Source organism: Sturnus vulgaris, chromosome 24 (assembly GCF_052056855.1).
Source record: "Sturnus vulgaris isolate bStuVul1 chromosome 24, bStuVul1.hap1, whole genome shotgun sequence".
NCBI lineage: Eukaryota > Metazoa > Chordata > Aves > Passeriformes > Sturnidae > Sturnus > Sturnus vulgaris.
In genome coordinates this window covers 1,856,766-1,876,324 of record NC_142266.1, presented here as the reverse complement: position 1 = coordinate 1,876,324, position 19,559 = coordinate 1,856,766, and the positions used below count along the sequence as shown (strand labels likewise).

At 57.7% G+C, this 19,559-nt stretch overlaps 1 protein-coding gene across 1 annotated transcript; it reads right to left on the bottom strand.

Moving 5' to 3' along the window:
• Positions 1-3,137: 3,137 nt before the first annotated feature.
• SERINC2 (serine incorporator 2) lies at positions 3,138-16,052 on the bottom strand. The gene is made up of 10 exons (XM_014887589.2): positions 15,944-16,052; positions 7,849-8,010; positions 6,934-7,121; positions 6,748-6,827; positions 6,499-6,636; positions 6,215-6,384; positions 5,756-5,846; positions 5,506-5,641; positions 4,499-4,714; positions 3,138-3,890 (listed from the first exon to the last, which is right to left on the bottom strand). The coding sequence occupies exons 1-10, from the start codon at positions 15,980-15,982 to the stop codon at positions 3,752-3,754; spliced, it is 1,359 nt and encodes a 452-aa protein (XP_014743075.1). The 5' UTR covers positions 15,983-16,052; the 3' UTR covers positions 3,138-3,751.
• Positions 16,053-19,559: the final 3,507 nt, after the last annotated feature.

Sequence of the window (19,559 nt, the reverse complement as noted above, 5' to 3'; positions counted from 1 at the left end):
AAAAACCAAGAGAGGCCATGCATTAAAGGGAATCAAATGATGCTGGGGAGGCCAGCAGAGGGATCGCGGGGGCCAGCGTGGGACTGTCCCCACCACCCAGACCTGGTGTCACTGCGGGGTCCTCCCTTCTCATGGTCCCAAACTCGTGGTGACCCCAGGAAGGTCCTGTGCGCAGCCCTGGGTTTAAATCGCGTTTAATTTGGGAACGCAGTGCTCACAGTCACTTTCTGTGACTGCCGCAGGCTTTTCCTGGGCTCCCCCATGTCCCACGTTACCCTTCACCACCCCATCCATCCCTCGGGGTGGCCACCCAGGGAGAGTAATTAGAGCAATTAAAGCCACTTGGGGCGATAATGAGTCCGGTGGGGGGGTCCCAGCATGTCCCTGGTCTGATCCAGCTCTCCAGGCTGGAGCTGTGACTCGGAGGCAGGGACAGGAGGGAGGGGACCCAGCCCAGGGCTGTGTTTTCTGCTGAGCTGGAGGTGGCAGATGTTCACTGATGAATTATTCACCCGGAAAATTATCATGGAAATAGAATGGGTTGGGTTGGAAAGGATCTTAAAGCTCATCCAGTTTTAGTCCTTGCCACGGCAGGGACCCCTCCCACTGTCCCAGGTGCTCCCAGCCCCAATGTCCAGCCTGGCCTTGGGCACTGCCAGGGATCCAGGGGCAGCCACAGCTGCTCTGGCAATTCCATGGCAGCCCCTGCCCACCCTGCCAGGGAACAATTCCTTCCCCAGATCCCATCCAGCCCTGCCCTCTGGCACTGGAAGCCATTCCCTGTGTGCTGTCCCTCCATGCCTTGTCCCCAGTCCCTCTCCAGCTCTCCTGGAGCCCCTTCAGGCCCTGCCAGGGGCTCTGAGCTCTCCCTGGAGCCTTCTCCTCTCCAGGGGAGCACCCCCAGCTCTCCCAGAAATGCTGCTGCTGCCTGTGGGGACTTTCCCCTTTGAAGTGACAGTCACCAAATAAAGGCAGTTTTTAGTCCCCCCTGGCTCTGTGCCGGTTGCACTCTCCCTGATCTCTCCATGGCACTTTCCCTTTCCATCAGACCCGGCAGGCCAAGCGCTGGCTGGGGAATCCCGGGGGCAGTTCTGGGCTGGGGGGGGTGACACTTCCAGGGGACACGGGACACTCCTGCACCCTCTCCCATGACAGGCTGAGCTCAGTGGTGGTGGTGCCCGGCTGGCAGGGAGCTGCTTCCCTCCTCCCCTCCTGCAGAAAACTCGGTATTTGGACACGGATATGGATTGTACTTGCTGAGAAGCAAATGCAGAACAGCCGCAACTCTGTGGAGAGCTCAGAACATTCCCAGAGAGGGAACTGGGGGGGCTCAGACTGCCCGTGGGTCCCACTCACCTCATGCTTTGTCCTGGGGGATTTTGTGCCATCAATCTTTTTTTTTTTTTTTTTTTTTTTTTTTTTAAATTCCTATTAAATACAGCCAAGAAGGCAAAAGCATCCAGGCTTCCCTATGGCTGCAACTCCTCGGGGGGCCTTGCACAGCTTGGGATGAACATGGGGAGAGAAATCCAGGGGGATAGGACAGATGCCACAGGGAACAACGTTCCATTGGGGTGTTGCTGTGCTGCAATCCCAAATCCAGGAACGCCAAAGGCAGCACAGCCAGGGTCACCCCCCAGTGCCCTGCCTCAGTTTCCTGTGTTGTTTCAGGGTGCACAGACCATGGCGTTGGTGCAGATCTGCCAGGGGTTCCTGAAGAAAACAGGGAGCAAAAACATTCTCCTGGAAATAAATGATGAAGGGAGGCACGAGGGGAAAAGAAATCTGGCAATCCAGTCCTTCCCAGAACCTTCCCTGCAGGGTGCAGGGGCACAAGGGTGCAGGGTTAAAGGTGAGGGTGCAGGGTGCAGGATGAGGGTTCCAGGGTGCTGGGTGCAGGATGAAAGTTACAGGATGCAGGGTGAGTGCAGGATGGGGGTCACTGGGTGCAGGATGGGGGTTACTGTGTGCAGGGTGAATGCAGGGTGCTGGATGAAGGATGAAGGGTGCAGGATGGGTGCAGGATTAGTGCCAGGCGCTGGGTGCAGGATGGGCACTGGGTGTGGGATAAGGATCACTGGGTGCAGGATCAGTGCACGATCGGTGCTGGGTGCTGAGGATGAAGGCTAAAGGGTGCAGGATTGGTGCTGGGTACGGTATGAGGGTCACTGGGTGCAGGATGGGGGTCACTCGGGGCCGGATGGGAGTCACTGGATGCAGGATGGGGTCACTGGGTGCAGGATGGGGGTCACTCGGGGCCGGATGGGGGTCACTGGGCGCAGTCTGAGGATCACTGGGTTCCGGATGGGGGTCAATGAGTGCAGGATGGGGTCACTGGGTGCAGGATGGGAGTCACTCGGGGCCGGATGGGGTGACTGGATGCAGGATGGGGGTCACTGGGTGCAGGATGGGGTCACTGGGTGCAGGATGGGGTCACTGGGTGCAGGATGGGGGTCACTGGGCGCAGTCTGAGGATCACTGGATGCCGGATGGGGGTCACTGGGTGCAGGATGGGGGTCACTGGGCGCAGTCTGAGGATCACTGGGTGCAGGATGGGGTCACTCGGGGCCGGATCGGTGCCGCTGCGGGGTGCAGGTGTCGCAGCGCGGGCTCGCAGCGCCATCGCGTGGCTGGAGCCGCCCCGCACGGGAACGGGATGCGGGGTGGGATGGGATAGAAGAATGGGGATGGGAACGGGATTGGGATCGGGAACAGGATTGGGCTGCACCGCCAGGACTGGCTGCACAGCCGGGACCCAGTGGGCACTGCCCAGCCCCGCGGCTGCCGCAGTGCCGGCACCTCCTGCCGGGGACAGCTCCCAGCCCGGACACCGCCTGCTCTGTGCCCTCAGCACCGTGTGTGCCCCACCTGGAGCTCACCCCATCCCCGTGTGTCCCTGGGCACGCTCTGCACCCCACGTTGTGCACCCCCCTTTGCTCACCACCACGGCTCCCGGGGTGTCACAGGCTGGCAAGGTGGTCCTGGGATCCAAGTTTCCATGCCCCAAAGTGATGCCACCCCCGGGCAGCCAGCTGTGCCCACCCCGGCGTCGGGTCAGTGTAAAAAACATCCCGATCCCTCTGCCTGCTGGGCACCCACACACCAGGAAAAGACTGCAAAGGGACAAAGCCACCGTGTTTATTCCAAACGACACTTTATTAAGGAGGCAAACAGCTGGGGCCAGGCCAGCACAGCCTGTGGGAAACTTGACCTGTGCTCCGGAGAGGACAGGGACTTGTCCTCCTGCCGGGACAGCCCCAGCAGCTGGGGCCACCATGGAGGCTGGCATGCAGCAGGACCTCTGCCTCCAGCCACAAGTCCCCGGGGTTTGCTTTCATCCAGGTTGTTTGGGGACACAACACCCGCCGGGTCCTGGGTCCTGGTACCCGGCCAGACCCCAGAGACCCCAAAAGGCACCACGGTCCCGCAGCACCAACAGCTGGTGAGAACCAAACCCTCCCAAGGCAAGGCAGTGGTGTCTGCTGGGTGGAGAGGGTCTGGAGGCACTGCCAAAGGCACTCTACACAAACATGGAGATGATGAGAGGTTTAAGAACACCCTCAGGTCTCTCTCAGCCCTTAATTTTCTCTGCTTGGCACTTCATCCCTTTCAAATTAAAATAAAAGAGCTGCAAGAAGGCACAATCCAGCACAGCAGCTCCTGCATGAAGAACTGAGGCCGAGGCAGAGCTGGGGCTGTCCCCAGCCTCGAGGGACAAAGCCACGATGGCAGCAGCACATCCAGGGCCACCTTAGCTGAAGTCCCGGTCCGGCAGCACCAGCGGAGCCACCAAGGTCCAGAGGTAGAGCAGGAGCCCGGCCCAGCTGGAGCAGATCTTCACCCACACGGCCGTCCAGGGGCTGCTCAGCACCTGCAAGCTCTCATCCGGCCTGAAACAGCGAACGCGAGGGTGGCACCACCACTGTGACACCCTGCCAGTGCCCCGGGAGGGACGGGTGCCACCCAGGGAACACGGGGGTGCCCCACGGCTGCAGCCACCCCGGGGTGCGACCCCATCGCTGCAGACACCCCGGGTGTGACCCCATCGCTGCAGACACCCCGGGTGTGACCCCACCGCTGCAGCCACCCTGGGGTGTGACCCCATCGCTGCAGACACCCCGGGGTGTGACCCCACCGCTGCAGACACCCCGGGGTGTGACCCCATCATTGCAGCCACCCCGGGGTGTGACCTCATCACTGCAGACACCCCGGGGTGTGACCCCATCATTGCAGCCACCCCGGGGTGTGACCCCATCATTGCAGCCATCCCGGGGTGTGACCCCACCGCTGCAGCCTCAGCCTCGGTCCCTGCTCCCCCTCCTCCCAAAGGATCCTGGGCTGCAGCAGAGGACGCTGGCAAGCCCTGGCACGACCCTATGAATAATTAAAGCTGACAAGGGAGCGCGTCCAGCAGCCTCGCACACCTCAGCTGTGCCCAGCACAGGAGACCAGCATCCCAGGAGGAGGGGACAGCCGTGGGAGTCCGTGGCACTCTCACCTGTACCAGTTGGTGAGGGTCATCATGATGTAGAGAGCGGCCAGGAGGAGGCACAGGTGGAAGAAGGTGTAGTTGTAGGAGACGCCGTCCTGCTCGTTGTCGTAGGCTCGGCGCACCCCGCCCTCCTCCTCCGCGCCCGGCCCGGCCCCGGCCCCGGCCCCGCTCTCCTCCGTCAGCATCAGCTTGTTCACCTGCGGGTGGTCCGAGGAGCGGAGGCTGCGGGCAGAGGGATCAGCATCACCTCGTTACTGCCCCCAGGGCCGGGGTTTTGTCTTTTGGGCCGTCCCCGAGGCAGTTTGAGGGACAAAGGCTGTGGGGCCACGCTAATAACGGTGACTGTGGCCATTAACCAATGCCCCTCTGCAGCTCTGCTGGAGCCCCTTCAGGTATGGGACAGCCAGGGCAGGTTGGGGTATGCAGGTTGTGAGGAAAACCTAAAATCTCTGTCACCCTTGTCCAAAGCCCCTCTCCAGCTCTCTTAGAACCCTCCAGGCACTGGAAGGCTGACTGAAACCTCATCAAGCTCAACAAAGAGAATGAAGGGCAAGGTTTTGCCCCTGGGGAGAACAACCCCAGGCTCCAATGTAGAATGGTGGCCACTCATCTGGAAAACAGCTCTGGGAAAGGCCCTGAGGTGCTGCTGGGCACTGGGGGAGCACGAGGCAGCAGCGTGTCCCTGCTGCAGGAGGTGAGAGGTGTCCTGGGCTGCACCAGGCAAAGCACAGCCAGCAGGTCCAGGGACGGCACCCAGTGATCTGCTCTGGTAAGGCCACCCCGTGGCAGGGGTTTTGTCCTTGGGGCCATTCCCAGGACAGGCACAGCAATTTAGGGCTGTGGGGAAACCCTAAAAACTGTGACTGTGGTCAGGCCTGTGCCCCTGGGGACAGAGATGGCTGGACAAAGAGACTTGGGTGACAAAACCCCTGGACCAGGGTGTGACCTCCTCTCCCATGGCTCTGTGCTCCAGGGGACAGAGCTGTCCCCAGGGACACGAGCCACATGCTCACCTGATGAAGAGGGTGCAGAGGATGAAGATCACCAGCCCCACGATGCTCGGGGCATCCCACCAGGTTGTCAGTGGCTCGGTGGCCGTGGCTGAGCCAGTGCTGTTCCTCACCAGCAGCGTGGGGTTACAGCGCAGGCCTGGGGGACACACCAGGGTCAGCCCCCAAGGACACAGAGGGACAAACACCCACCCCAGTGGGTGCTCCTTCCCCATCCATCCCTCTCCCAAACCCAAGGCAGTGTCTGGCTTACTTGGCACATTGGCCAGGGCGGACCAGGTGACGTAGATGGTGTAGAGAGTGATGAGGGATGCCTGCAGCAGCCCTGAGTGTGGCTGAGCCTCCTGCAAACACAACAGTGGGTGCTTGGGTGCTCCTGTACCCCGGGGTGACACAGCCCCAGGCTCCTGGGTGCTCAGGGTGCTCCTGTACCCCAGGGTGACACAGCCCCAGGCTCCTGGGTGCTCAGGATGATCCTGTACCCCAGAGTGACACAGCCCCAGGCTCCTGGGTGCTCCTGTACCCCGGGGTCACACAGCCCCAAGCTCCTGGGTGCTCAGGGTGCTCAGGGTGCTCCTGTACCCCAGAGTGACAGAGCCCCAGGCTCCTGGGTGTTCCTGTATCCTATACTGACACAGCCCCAGGTTCCTGGGTGCTCCTGCACCCTAGAGTGACACAGCCCCAGGCTCCTGGGTGCTCCCCACTGCCTCACCTGGATCTTGGGCAGGATGGACACAACGGAGACGATGAGACAGAGGATGAGGTTGATGCTGATGAAGGCCTTGCCCTCCGTGCAGCCCTCAGGCTTGGTGTAGTAGACGTAGAGCAGCACAACGGCCGCGATGGAGGCGGCGTAGAAGATGAAGGTGACGGCACAAAGAGCTGGGGGAGGAGACCAGAGAGGCTGGAGCAGAGCCCCCAGTCGCGGCCAGCTCAGCCTCACCCAGCCCTGGCACGAGCTGAGCCCCAAAATCACGGTGGTGCCAGCACACCCACCTGCGTACCAGCCCTTGGCACTGCCCTCGTCCGCGTTGTGCAGCCACCGCTGGCTCCAGGAGTGCGCGAAGTCGATGAGGAGCACGAGCTGGATGAGGATGAAGAGGAAGGAGCCGACCACACCGAAGTAAAACCAGACTTGAGAGGAGGAGAAAAAACAGCTGAGAACAGGGGAGGTGAGACTCGAGGGCACAGCCCCGGGTTTGATCCCGGGCAGAGGGGCCAAGGAGAGCGCGGGCTGCTCCTCACCTGAGGTGAAGGCACCGTCGGGGATGTAGAAAGCGCCCACCGTGATCCCCACCAGCACCAGGAACTTGAAGAACCAGAAGCTGCGGGAGGAGAGAGGAGGCACAGTGTGCAGCCAGCGGGGACAGGGCTGGGGGGTCCTGCCCGTCCCCACCCCGGCACCCCCGGGCCCATGGGGAGCACACACACCCGTTCTGCAGCGCGGCCCGCGGGTCCTTGCTGCTGCGCACGCACACCATGAGCACGGCAAAGAGGCAGAAGAAGGCGGCCATGGCGAAGCCCATGCGGTACACGGCCTTGTGGCCCAGGAAGCTGCTGCAGTCCACGTTGGTCTGGACCCCCAGCACCGAGCCACTGCCTTCACAGAACCCGGGGAGCTGAAATAGTGATGGGAGCGTGAGCATCACCTCAGCACATCCTGCTGGGGGCCGATGGCTGTGGGAAGGTCTGGATCGAAGATCTGCTGGTTGGACTGAGGATCAGTTCCTCCGTTGTGAAGCCCTCAGGTTGCCCAGAGCAGCTGTGGCTGCCCCTGGCAGTGACCCAGGCCAGGCTGGACAGGGCTTGGAGCAGCCTGGGACAGTGGGAGGTGTCCCTGCCATGGCAGGGGTGGAAAGAGATGAACTTGGAGATTCCTTTCAACACAAACCATTCTGTGATTCCACACCCACCACGAGCCCTGGTGCCACTAAGGATGGCAGACCATGACTGCTCCAATGTCACTTGCCTGAGGTGACACAGACAAAGCCACCCAGCCGGTCAGTGGAAAGCTGGCATGAAACCAGCCTTTCCCTAAAGCCCAGCAGAGCTCTGCTCTCTCCACCTGAAGTCTCACCTCCCTGACTGACAAGGCATTGGCTGAACCCCAAAAAACAGGATGTAGGCAACTTTCCTGGGAAGCATCTGGGAATACCAGTAACTGCATGAAATGGAATTTCCCCTCCATGGAAAACCAGGGCTAATAATGCCTCCTTTCAGTGAGATGCACAGAATAAAGAGGAACAAAAGCACATTGTGACCCAAAAATTCACTTTTCTGATTCAGCCTCAAGTCCCCACCACGAGTTGGGTCGTTTCTTCCCAGCGACCTCCAGGAGCTCTTTACCTTGTGCAACTCCTTCTCCACGCCCGGGATTATCATGATAATGGACACGAGGGTGCCGAGGAAGAGGAAGATGGTGAAGAGGAGGCGGGAGATGGTGGAGTTCTTGGCTGAGGGGCAGCAGCCACAGAGCAGGCACGGGGCAGAACCACAGAGACAGGACACCTGCAAGGAGACCAGCCCGTGATGAGGGGGAGAGACTGGCCCCAAAATCTGTGCCCAGTTCAATTCTTAAGGAGATCAACCTGGGAATTCACTCTGCTGCCTAGAGCTACTCCCAGCACAACCCACAGCCTGCAGGAGCTCCTGGAAACAGCACCAAATTCCCCCAAAAAGTTGCTGAAAACCAAAAGAGCTGCAGGAACAGCCAGCTTGGAAAATGAAACCCAGTGTCTGGAGACACCCTTATGTTTTTCGCTCCATGCAAGGATCTGCTCAAAACAAGCCCTGCCCTGCAGGAGCCTCCTTTTTGTACAAAAATGAGGTTTTCAAAATAATTTCAGGTTGCCCTTTCAGTCAAATCCAGGATGGGAAGATTTTGGTATCATCACCGTGGGGGAAGCAACTCATGCTGCTGCCCTTCCCCTCTGCAAAGGCCACTTTACAGGTGGGGAAACTGAGGCACAGCATCCCCAAGAGTCCGCAGTGGCTCCTGGCTTCCCAAAACCAGCACAGGCAGTGCTGCCAGATGCACCCCATTCCAGAGACTCCTGTTGTGCCAGAGCAGGGAAATCCTGGCTAAGGAAACCCAAACTCACTGAAAGCAAAGCATTGGTGGGAGTTTCCTGCACAGGGACAGTGCAGAATAAACCTTGTTCCCTTAGAACAGCTCTTCCTCTGCTGGAATTCAGCACATTCAGGCAGAGGAAGGGCTCTGCTCTCTGCTGCTATTGAGGGATGTGCATGAGTTGTGTGTTTATTATGGCCACGTGCTCCCAAATCAGGGCCTGTAGTCAGTATTAATTAAAGATGGCTCGTTATCGATTCAGATTTCTCATTGTTGGAATCAGTGTAAAAAATGGACATGGCAGAAAACAAAACCAGGTGTGGAGCTGCTGTGTGAGCAGGACCTCATGCCAGAGCGACCACTTTGATGTCTCCAAATCACTAAAGGTGACTTCGAATATTTTTTAAACATAAGCACACCATTATTTGAGAAAAATCCCCTCCTTCCTGACTTATTCCTCTTATCCCATGCCAGCCCCACATCCCTGCCCCATTAACAGCTGTGTTGATGGTATCCACAGGAGCTGGGGTGGGTGAGAGACCCAAGGTATCCCATGGGAACTCTCATCCTTTCCCTCCAGGAGCTCTCAGGGGCATCACATCGTGTTTTCAGCTTGGAAGCATGGGAAAATGGCTTTCAATTAGAGACTGCTTCATTTCAGCCTCATTAAATGCACCACGTGCATCAGAGTGCATTAAAATGCGCCAGCATTACTGTATTTCCCTTCAAATTAAAAAAAAAAATAGGGAACAACAACAAAAATCCCTTTAAATGCAGAATTACTGCATCATCTGATGTAGCAAAGCACCTCTGTGCTCAATCCACCCCTCCAGCTCCCCCTCCTTCAGTGCCAACTGAAAAAAAAAGCACCAGTCCCAAAATCAGCAGCTCTGGACAGGAAAATCACGAGGTTTGTATTGTTTACAAAGGTGTGGATTTGGGGCTTCAGCCCAAGCCATCCCAGCCCTGCCATGGCAGGGACCCCTCCCACTGTCCCAGGTGCTCCCAGCCCCAATGTCCAGCCTGGCCTTGGGCACTGCCAGGGATCCAGGGGCAGCCACAGCTGCTCTGGCAATTCCATGGCAGCCCCTGCCCACCCTGCCAGGGAACAATTCCTTCCCCAGATCCCATCCAGCCCTGCCCTCTGGCACTGGAAGCCATTCCCTGTGTGCTGTCCCTCCATGCCTTGTCCCCAGTCCCTCTCCAGCTCTCCTGGAGCCCCTTCAGGCCCTGCCAGGGGCTCTGAGCTCTCCCTGGAGCCTTCTCCTCTCCAGGGGAGCACCCCCAGCTCTCCCAGCCTGGCTCCAGAGGGGCTCCAGCCCTGCAGCAGCTCCCTGCATTCCTCCGGGCTCTCTCCAACAGGCACAAGGTTTTTTGGGATCCCGCAGCATCCCTGGAGGTTTATTTTGCAGGATGATTCTTACACAGCCAAATTCCGTGGTTGTATTTCAGGTTTCACAGGCTCCTGCTGAGGTAATGGGATAGGACAGTCCCATCCCACTGCTCTGCTCCATAACACGGGAATCCTGTGGATTCCTTTTGGGACATCCTTTTAGGATAACTCCCTGAAAGCTCCTTCACAGAGAAGCCAAGGAACCCTTTGTGCCACACACTGACCCCTCCAGCCGCCTGGGCACTTCTGATTTCAGTCTTTTTCTTTAGAAAACAATGGTTAACAACACGGAAAACACTCCCAGCAGTGCTGGACATTCTGATTCGCCTTCCAAAGATTTTTAAAGTTGCCCCAAAATGTGAGCACGGTGAAGGGACAAAGAGCAGGATGGAAAAAGCCGGCGAGGGAAGCGGCGGCAGCAGCAGGAGAGCCGAGGGTTAATGGGGAAGTGTCGGTTTTCAGTGGCTGCGGGATGATTAAACTCTCCAGTTTCACTTCCTCCCGCAGCCCAGCTCACCTCGGTGACACACGCAGGGCTCCTCCCGACCCTGCCCCGCCCCGAGGCTGGGACAGCGGGGCTGGAGCTGGACAAGGCAGGGAAATGCCACATGGGCCCCAAATACAGCACCCCAAAAACAGCACCACAAATACAACAAAACAGAAACAGCACCACAAAAACAGCACCCCAAATACACTGACAAAGAAACAGCACCCTAAAACCCGAACCCTAATAACAGCACCCCAAAAACAGCACCCCAAATACAACAAAACAGAAACAGCACCACAAAACAGCACCCCAAATACACTGACAAAGAAACAGCACCCCAAAAACAGAACCCCAAATACACTGACACAGCAACAGCACCCCAGCAACAGCTTCCCAACAATTTCACCCCAACAACAGCACCCCAAAACCAGCAACCCAAATACACTGATACAGCAACAGCACCCCAAAAATGGCACCCCAAATACATTGATACAGTGACAGCACCCCAATAACAGCACCCCAATAACAGCACCCCAAAAACAGAATCCCAAATACACTGACACAACAGCACCCCAGCAACAGCACCCCAAAACCAGCAACCCAATGACAACACCCAAACTGTACCAGCCCAACAGCCCAACACAACTGACCACACTACACAGTGCACAGCACCACCCCAAAAACATGACCCCAACAACACCAACCCAACTACAGCAGCCCAAATACATCACCCCAACTACACCAACACAACAGCACCCCAACAACACCAGTCCAACACCACCATCCCAACAATAGCCCAACTACACCAACCCAATTACACCAACCCAACTACACCAACCCAAAACCACCAGCCCAACAACAGCCCAACTACACCAACCCAACTAGACAACCCAAAAACACCAACCCAACAACAGCCCAACTACACCAACCCAACTACACCAACCCAACTACACCACATACACTACACCAATCCAACTAAACCAAACTACACCAACCCAAAAGCACCTGCTCAACACCACCCCAACACCAAGCCAAACCACCAAACCACCTGCACCACCCCATTACATAATTCCAACTCCACCACAACACCACCCCACACCACCACCCCAACATCACCCCAAGAACACCAACCCACCCCACCAGCCCAACTACACCAACACCAGCCCAACATGACTGACCAAATCACACCAGCCCAACACAAGCCAGCCAACACCACCCCAACATCGCTGATCCACACCACCGGCCCCACTACACCACCCCAAATACATCATCCCAACTACACCACCCCAATATACCAACTCAAAAACACTCACCCAACATCCCCCTAAACCACCAATCCACCCCACCAACCCTGCTACACCACCCCAACAACAGCAGCCCAACTACACCAACACCAGCCCAACACAATCCCAACAACACCAACCCAACATCAGCCCAACTGCATCACCTCACACCATCACCCCAACAATACCAACCCAACACTAGCCCAACATCACCCCAATACCAAATCAAAACCACCCACCCAACATCACCCCAACACCACAAAGCCACACCACCAACCCAACCAGACCACCCCAATTACATCATCCCAACTACATTACCCCAACAACAGCCCAACTACCCCAACCAAACTACATCAGCCCAACATCATCACCCCAACAACTCCAACCCAAAAACACCCACCCAACATAACCCAAACAATACTGACCCCACCACCACTCCAACTACACCAACACAGCACCACCCTAACTACACCACCCCAACTACACCAACACAACACCACCCCAACTACACCACCCCAACTACACCAACACAGCACCACCCTAACTACACCACCCCAACTACACCAACACAACACCACCCCAACTACACCACCCCAACTACACCAACACAGCACCACCCTAACTACACCACCCCAACTACACCAACACAACACCAACCCAACTACACCACCCCAACTACACCACCCCAACACAACACCACCCCAACTACACCAACACAACACCAACCCAACTACACCACCCCAACTACACCAACACACCACCCCAACTACACCACCCCAACTACACCAACACAACACCACCCCAACTACACCACCCCAACTACACCACCCCAACACAACACCACCCCAACTACACCAACACAACACCAACCCAACTACACCACCCCAACTACACCAACACACCACCCCAACTACACCACCCCAACTACACCAACACAACACCACCCCAACTACACCACCCCAACTACACCAACACAACACCACCCCAACTACACCACCCCAACCACACCACCCCAACACAACACCACCCAACTACACCAACACAACACCACCCCAACTACACCAACACAACACCACCCCAACTACACCACCCCAACTACACCAACACAACACCACCCCAACTACACCACCCCAACCACACCACCCCAACACAACACCACCCAACTACACCAACACAACACCACCCCAACTACACCAACACAACACCACCCCAACTACACCACCCCAACTACACCAACACAACACCACCCCAACTACACCACCCCAACCACACCACCCCAACACAACACCACCCAACTACACCAACACAACACCACCCCAACTACACCAACACAACACCACCCCAACTACACCAACACAACTACACCAACACAACACCACCCCAACTACACCACCCCAACCACACCACCCCAACACAACACCACCCAACTACACCAACACAACACCACCCAACTACACCAACACAACACCACCCCAACTACACCACCCCAACCACACCACCCCAACACAACACCACCCCAACTACAGCAACACAACACCACCCCAACTACACCACCCCAACTACACCAACACAACAACACCACCCCAACCACACCACCCCTCACCCCATCTGGAGCTGCCTGCACCCTGGCAGCCCCAAGAATTCCAAGAGTGAGTCAACCCAAAGCAATGCCGAGCACCCGGTGTTTGTTTCTCTGCTGCCAAATTAACGAGCAGGCAGGTTAATCAGCACCAAACCCCCCACAGGCACAGGCCTGGGGAGCTGTGACCTTCCTGCCTGGCAGGTGGCTTTGGATTGGTACCACGAGTTGAGTGTCCCCAAGGGGTGTCTAAGGATTACCCAAACCCCAGGGTTTGCTTTGGCTGGGGCAGCCTTCTGCTGATAAGCCCAGGCCTGTGAGGCAGGGAGGCAGCTCAGAATGACCACACTGCTCATGGCAGCCTGGAAAACCACAGCATGCAGGGAAATTCTCCTTTTGTGATGCAAGGTCCCACTCAGGAGCAGCTTGTAGGGTTTTATTGGGAAAGCGCTGAAGAAAAGGCTTGGCAATCTCGTGGTGCTGTGACTCAAGGGATGCAGGCAGAGCAGAAGTTAGTCAGGATGTACTTGTTAAAAATAATAATAATAAAACATACAGACTAGGGAGGTTGCTTGTGGACACACACTTAAGAGAGCTAGGAAAATTACAGCCTGGAAAATCTTCCAGGCCGGAGCTTCTCAGCTCTGTTCCCAGGCTGATAAGCTGGTTCAGCTTCAGCCAGGAAGATTTTTTTCCCAGGATAATAACTTAGTCAAAATAAAAATAAATTGATAAAACACCTGTTTCAGTGCGTGACCAGGCCTAAGAAAAAAGTGTCACTCTCTCTGCAACCATCAACTTTATCCTGTCTTTTAAGTTTCAGAAAACTGTACTTAAGCAGTGTGTTTTAGAATAAATTTGTCTTCTTTCCTGTCCTGAAAAAAAACATGTAACTGTGTCTTATTTCCACTACACCTAAAGGGTTAATACCCTAAACCACAGCTACAGTTGCTCAGTTCGGTTTAGGTTTTTTTCAGTGTTGTGGTTCTTCAGCTCAGATCTAGTGCTAGAACAGCCCCTTCATCAACCAGGTGCAGCAGGAGGAACAACAAAATTAAACAAAAGCTTGTTAAAAATAATACTTTTTTAAAATATTACACAGACTAGGGGGAGTGTTTCATTCGGTTTTGGTTTTTTTCAGTGTTGTTCTTCAGCTCAAACCTGTACAAAACCAGCACCTTCATCAACAACTTCCACAAGAAGGAACAGGAAAATTAAACCTATACAGTGACGACTCTGTTATCACAGTCTGAGCCACAACACATTTTGGGGGGAAAAAAAGTCCAGAATTCGTAGAGAAACTTCCATAGCCCTGCTCTGGAGTAACTCCCTGCTTTCCCAACACCTGCCCGTAAGGAAAAGCACAGGAATGTGTTCAGAGGGGGGGATGTCTTGCAGACCACCTTCATCCTTCATTTATAAACATCCTGTTCATTAAACCTCCAGCCCTCACAGGTGAAGTTTCAAAACAGGTCCCATTTCCAGGTTTCCAGGCTGGCACCTCCCAGGCTGTTTCCACAGTCCTGCCCTGGCCCCGTGCCCACAGGTGAGGCATCACCGGGGCAGGAAGTTCTGGCATGGGCAGGTGCCTGCGTCACCTGAACCATGCGCCCCACGTCACACGTCACAGCACCCTGAGTCACACAGCCTGGGCCTGCCCTGGGCCATGGCACCCCAAATAACACACCCTGCACAGGTGTCCTGGGCCATGGCACCCCAAACCACACACCCTGCACAGGTGTCCTGGGCCATGGCACCCCAAACCACACACCCTGCAGGTACCCTGGGCCATGGCACCCCAAACCACACACCCTGCACAGGTGTCCTGGGCCATGGCACCCCAAACCACACACCCTGCAGGTACCCTGGGCCATGGAACCCCACACGCAGCCCCCTGCTCCCCCTGTCCCAGCTCCTTCTCTTACTCTATCTCCACTTTGGGGCTCAGCAGAGGGACCCAGGCACGACCCCCAGCCTCTCACTGGGGCCAGGCCCTCCCACTCCTCCAGGTGCAGCACGACATCGCTGCTCTGGCTTCCCTGTTCCCCCAAGTGCCACCCACCCCATTCCCCTCCACCAGAGCCCCAGAGTTCTCTGGAGTGAACACTCCGTGTCTCCATGGATGCTCTGGCTGCAGTGGGATGCCCTGCTCCGAGAATCCCCCACATCCCCCCAGCCACTGAGGAATGCACCCCCTGAACCCCTCCCCATATACAGGGGTATATGTGCCCCACATCCCACATGTACACAGGGGTGCATCCTCCGGGGGTCGCCTGCATCCCCCCGGCTACACAAGGCAGGGAACATCCTCTCGGGGGTCCCCTCATCCCCCCCATATCCAGGGGTGTATCCTGCCGGGGGTCCCCCGTATCCGCTGCGTACACGGAGGCGTATCTCCCAGGGGTACTGTGCATCACCCTCCTGGCATCCCTTGGAGCCCTCCCCGTCCGGGTGTAGCGGGGTGTGTCCCCGGGGTGTCCCTCAGCCCTCCCGGGGTGTCCCTCAGCCCTCCCCGGGCCTCCCCGGACGCGCAGCAGCCGCGGCTCCCCCGCCCTGTGCCGCGCCCGCCGCTGCGGCACCGCAGGAGCGCCGGTGCCCCGCGCTGCCCCCGCTCCGGGCGGCCACTCACGCAGCTGAGCAGGGAGCAGACCCCGAGACAGGCCCCCATCGTGCTGCTGCCGCTGCTGCCGCTCCCAGTTGCCGGTCGCCTCCTGCAGCTCCACCTCCGCCGCCGCCGGCTCCCTGGCCCCGCCCGGCCCGGAGAGCTCGGGGCGGCCGCTGCTGCCGCGCCTCCCGCGGGCGGGCCCTACGGCGGCGGAGGGGAGAGCGAGGGAGGGTCCAGGCTCCTCTCGATCGCAGGGGAGTCTCTCCGTGGCTCGTCCATGCTCATTCCCCCTCCCTCTCCCTTTCATCCTCCTCCATCTCCCCCTGTTACCGCCGAGGGGATCCCACCCACACCATGGGGACGAGCCGGGATGGGGGCTCTGGGACATCGTCATGGATGGGGATGGCCAGGAGGCCTGTCTGGGGCTCCCCCGGCGGGAAGGGGTCATGGGGTTTGGGATGGAAGGGACCTGAAATCCCATCCCAGCCCTGCCATGGCAAGGATACTTCCCACTGTCCCAGGTGCTCCCAGCCCCAATGTCCAGCCTGGCCTTGGGCACTGCCAGGGATCCAGGGGCAGCCACAGCTGCTCTGGCAATTCCATGGCAGCCCCTGCCCACCCTGCCAGGGAACAATTCCTTCCCCAGATCCCATCCAGCCCTGCCCTCTGGCACTGGAAGCCATTCCCTGTGTGCTGTCCCTCCATGCCTTGTCCCCAGTCCCTCTCCAGCTCTCCTGGAGCCCCTTCAGGCCCTGAGACGCTGAGTGGAGTCTCGGGAAGTTCAACAAGGTGAAAAGGCAAAGTTTTTGTCCCAGGGAGACGAATGCCAGACTCCAATATGTGGTGATGGCCACTCAGCTGAAAACAGCTCTGGGAAAGGCCCTGAGGTGCTGCTGGGCACCAGGGGGAACACGAGGCAGCAGCGTGTCCCTGCTGCAGGAGGTGAGAGGTGTCCTGGGCTGCATCAGCTCGAGGGAGGGGATCCCATGATCAGCACTGGTGAGGCCACCCTGGATTGCTGTGTCCAGTTCTGGGCTCTCCAGAGCAAGAGAGGTGTGGGCAGGCTGGAGAGACTCCAGCAAAGACCACGAAGGTAATGAAGGGTCTGGGGTATCCCGTGTATAGGGAAAGGCTGAGAGGCTGGGGCTGATGGGCCTGCATAGAGCTTTGGGGGATCTCACTAATGCACAGAAACACCCACTGCTCTACCCAGCCACTGCTGTCACTGGAGAAGTTTATCGGGTTGGCTGAGCTTGGCTTCCTCTGATCTGTCATCCTTAATGTGCCTGGAAATGCTTCCCAGGATTAGCTCCTCCATCACCTCCCCAGGGACTGAGGTGAGGCTGCTGTATCCACAGTTCCCTGGGTCCTCCCTGCCCTTCTGGAAGGTAGAAGTGACATTTGGTTTCGTCCAGCCTTCCAGACTCTTCTCTCCATCCCCACCATCAGTGAAAGGTTGTGGAGAGGGGCCTCACAATGCCACCAGTCCCGCCCTCACCACTCGGGACATCCCAGCAGGACTAAAATGTGCCCAGTTTGCTGAAGTATGCCCTGATCTGAATCCTCTCCCATCGAGGATTTGTCTTCCTTGGTGCAGCCTTTCCCCACGGGATCTCTGGATTCTCTGGAATTCCTTTTCTCTGCCTCACCCATTTCCCGTGGCACCTCACTGAGCAATGGACCCGGGTTTTACCTAATCTTGCCTTTTTCTCCTGCAGGAGCCCTTATTGCTGGATTTGACATCACACCTTCCAGCTCCAACATTCCCAACCCTCCCAGCAGACCCACCAGGGTCCTGAATCCACTCCCCTGCAGGGCCAGACCCCGGCTCAGGGGGCTGAGGGTGACACAGAGCTGGCTTTTCCTGCTTTTCCTGCTCTTCCTGCCCGACAGAGCCTGGCATGACCTCCCAGGGCAGTGAGTGCTCTGCCATGCATAATTCAGGGCTGGGATAAACCGGGAGGTGCCAGCCCACTTCCAGACCCTAAATTTAGACAGACGAGAAAGTACATGACTATGTGTCAGCAGCAGACTTGGGGGCACAGGGCTGGGGCCACGTGTCCCCTGTGTCCTTGAGGAAGATGAGGGTGTCACACTTCTGGCTCCAGAGGTAAAGCTCCTGGATTTGGCCCCTGATCAGCAGTTGGTACAAATTAATAGAGGTTTGTCTGAGCCTCTGTGGGCTCCCAAAATCTGCTGGCAGGGCCCTGCAGCAGGAGAGGTCAGCACCCAAAAACTGCGCTCTGATCTCAGCTGGTCTCAGGTTTCTCCTTTCCGGAGGCGCTGGGGCGTGTGCGGGGACATCCTGGCCCGGGCACGGGTCTGGCAGCGCCCCGCGGCCCCGGGACACGATGGGCTGGCTCTGACACAGCCCCCGGGAGGGGCCGGGGGGTCTGGCAGCTCCCGTCCCCTCCTGGCTGGGTGTCAGAGCCCTGGGAATGTCCTTCAGTCCCTGTCGTCTCGGGAAGGACAAACCGGCCGGGCAGGTGTTTGTCCCCTCGCTCCTGCTGTCCTCGCAAGCACATGGCACGGCAGGAGCAGGAATGCTTCCATGCACCCTGGAGGGACCAGTCCCGCCCCCGTCACTGTCCCCTGGTCCCTTTGTCGATGCCACCAGATGGCAGTGGCGGAGTGAAGCGCCGCCGGACATCGGGGACGGACACCGGGCTCCGTCCCTGCCGCTCCCGGGGAGCCAGGGGACATCACGGCTGCCAGCAGGGAGAGGGTCCCCACCCTACTGCCACCACCGCCAGCATCAGCCCCCGGGAGGGGCTGCGGGCAGCGAGGGCTGTCCCGGGCCGGGCGGGACCCAGCGCTGTGCCAGCCTTGTGACAGCGGTGTCACAAGTGACAGAGCCCTGCAGGCCCCGGACAGGCCGGTTTCACCTCACCCTGCACACAGGGGACGCGATGTCACCAGAGCTCAGGGACACGGGGCTGCCTCCAGCCATGCCAGCCCGTGTCCCACTGCTGGGACCATCCCTGTATCCCAAGAAAACACTTTGTTTTTATGGGTTTTTTTTTCCCTCTGCCTCCCCTCTGCTTCTTCTCCTGCATCCCCACAGGTGTGGTCACTGCAGTGCAAAGAGAGAGAAAGGACAGCAACACACACGGAGCTCTTGGGGAAAAAAGGACAATTTATTGTACAGACAGCCCAGATTTAAAGTGTGTTAGTGCAGCCAGGACAGGACAGGAGCTCATTGGACAATTGGGAAAAACATCCTTGGGACAGCACCTCAGGATGTGTCCCACGGGAAAGACACCAGGGGTTAATGTTGGTGATGAATTCCACTCTGTTTGTCACCATGTTGTCACCCTGGGAGACTCCTCCCTAACTGAAGCTGCAGTCAGCTTGTCAGCCTGGGAATGGAGCTGAAAGTCAAAAGAAATCCAAACCTGAAAAGAATTTCCAAGCTGTAGTTCCCTAGCTCTCTAAATGTGTGTGTCCACACCCAAGCATCTTTATCCTGGTGTGATTCATTAGGGCTCAAGGCACCCAAAACCTCAACTATGGTTCCTTAGGGCTCAGGGCCCCATTTCTGCCCCCGTGGGGGGATTATAGGGCTGGGAGGAGCAGAGCCAGGAGCAGCGTGCCAGGGATGCCCAGGAAAACAAACGCTCTCATGTGACTGTATCTGGGA

Coding starts and splice junctions, on each gene's coding strand:
- SERINC2 (XM_014887589.2), bottom strand. CDS start 15,982: ATGGGGGCCTGTCTCGGGGTCTGCTCCCTGCTCAGCTGC. Junction 6,385..6,498: donor TGCCAAGGGCTGGTACGCAG/GTGGGTGTGCTG, acceptor CTCCTCCCCCAG/CTCTTTGTGCCGTCACCTTC. Junction 5,642..5,755: donor CGCCCTGGCCAATGTGCCAA/GTAAGCCAGACA, acceptor TGTGTCCCCCAG/GCCTGCGCTGTAACCCCACG.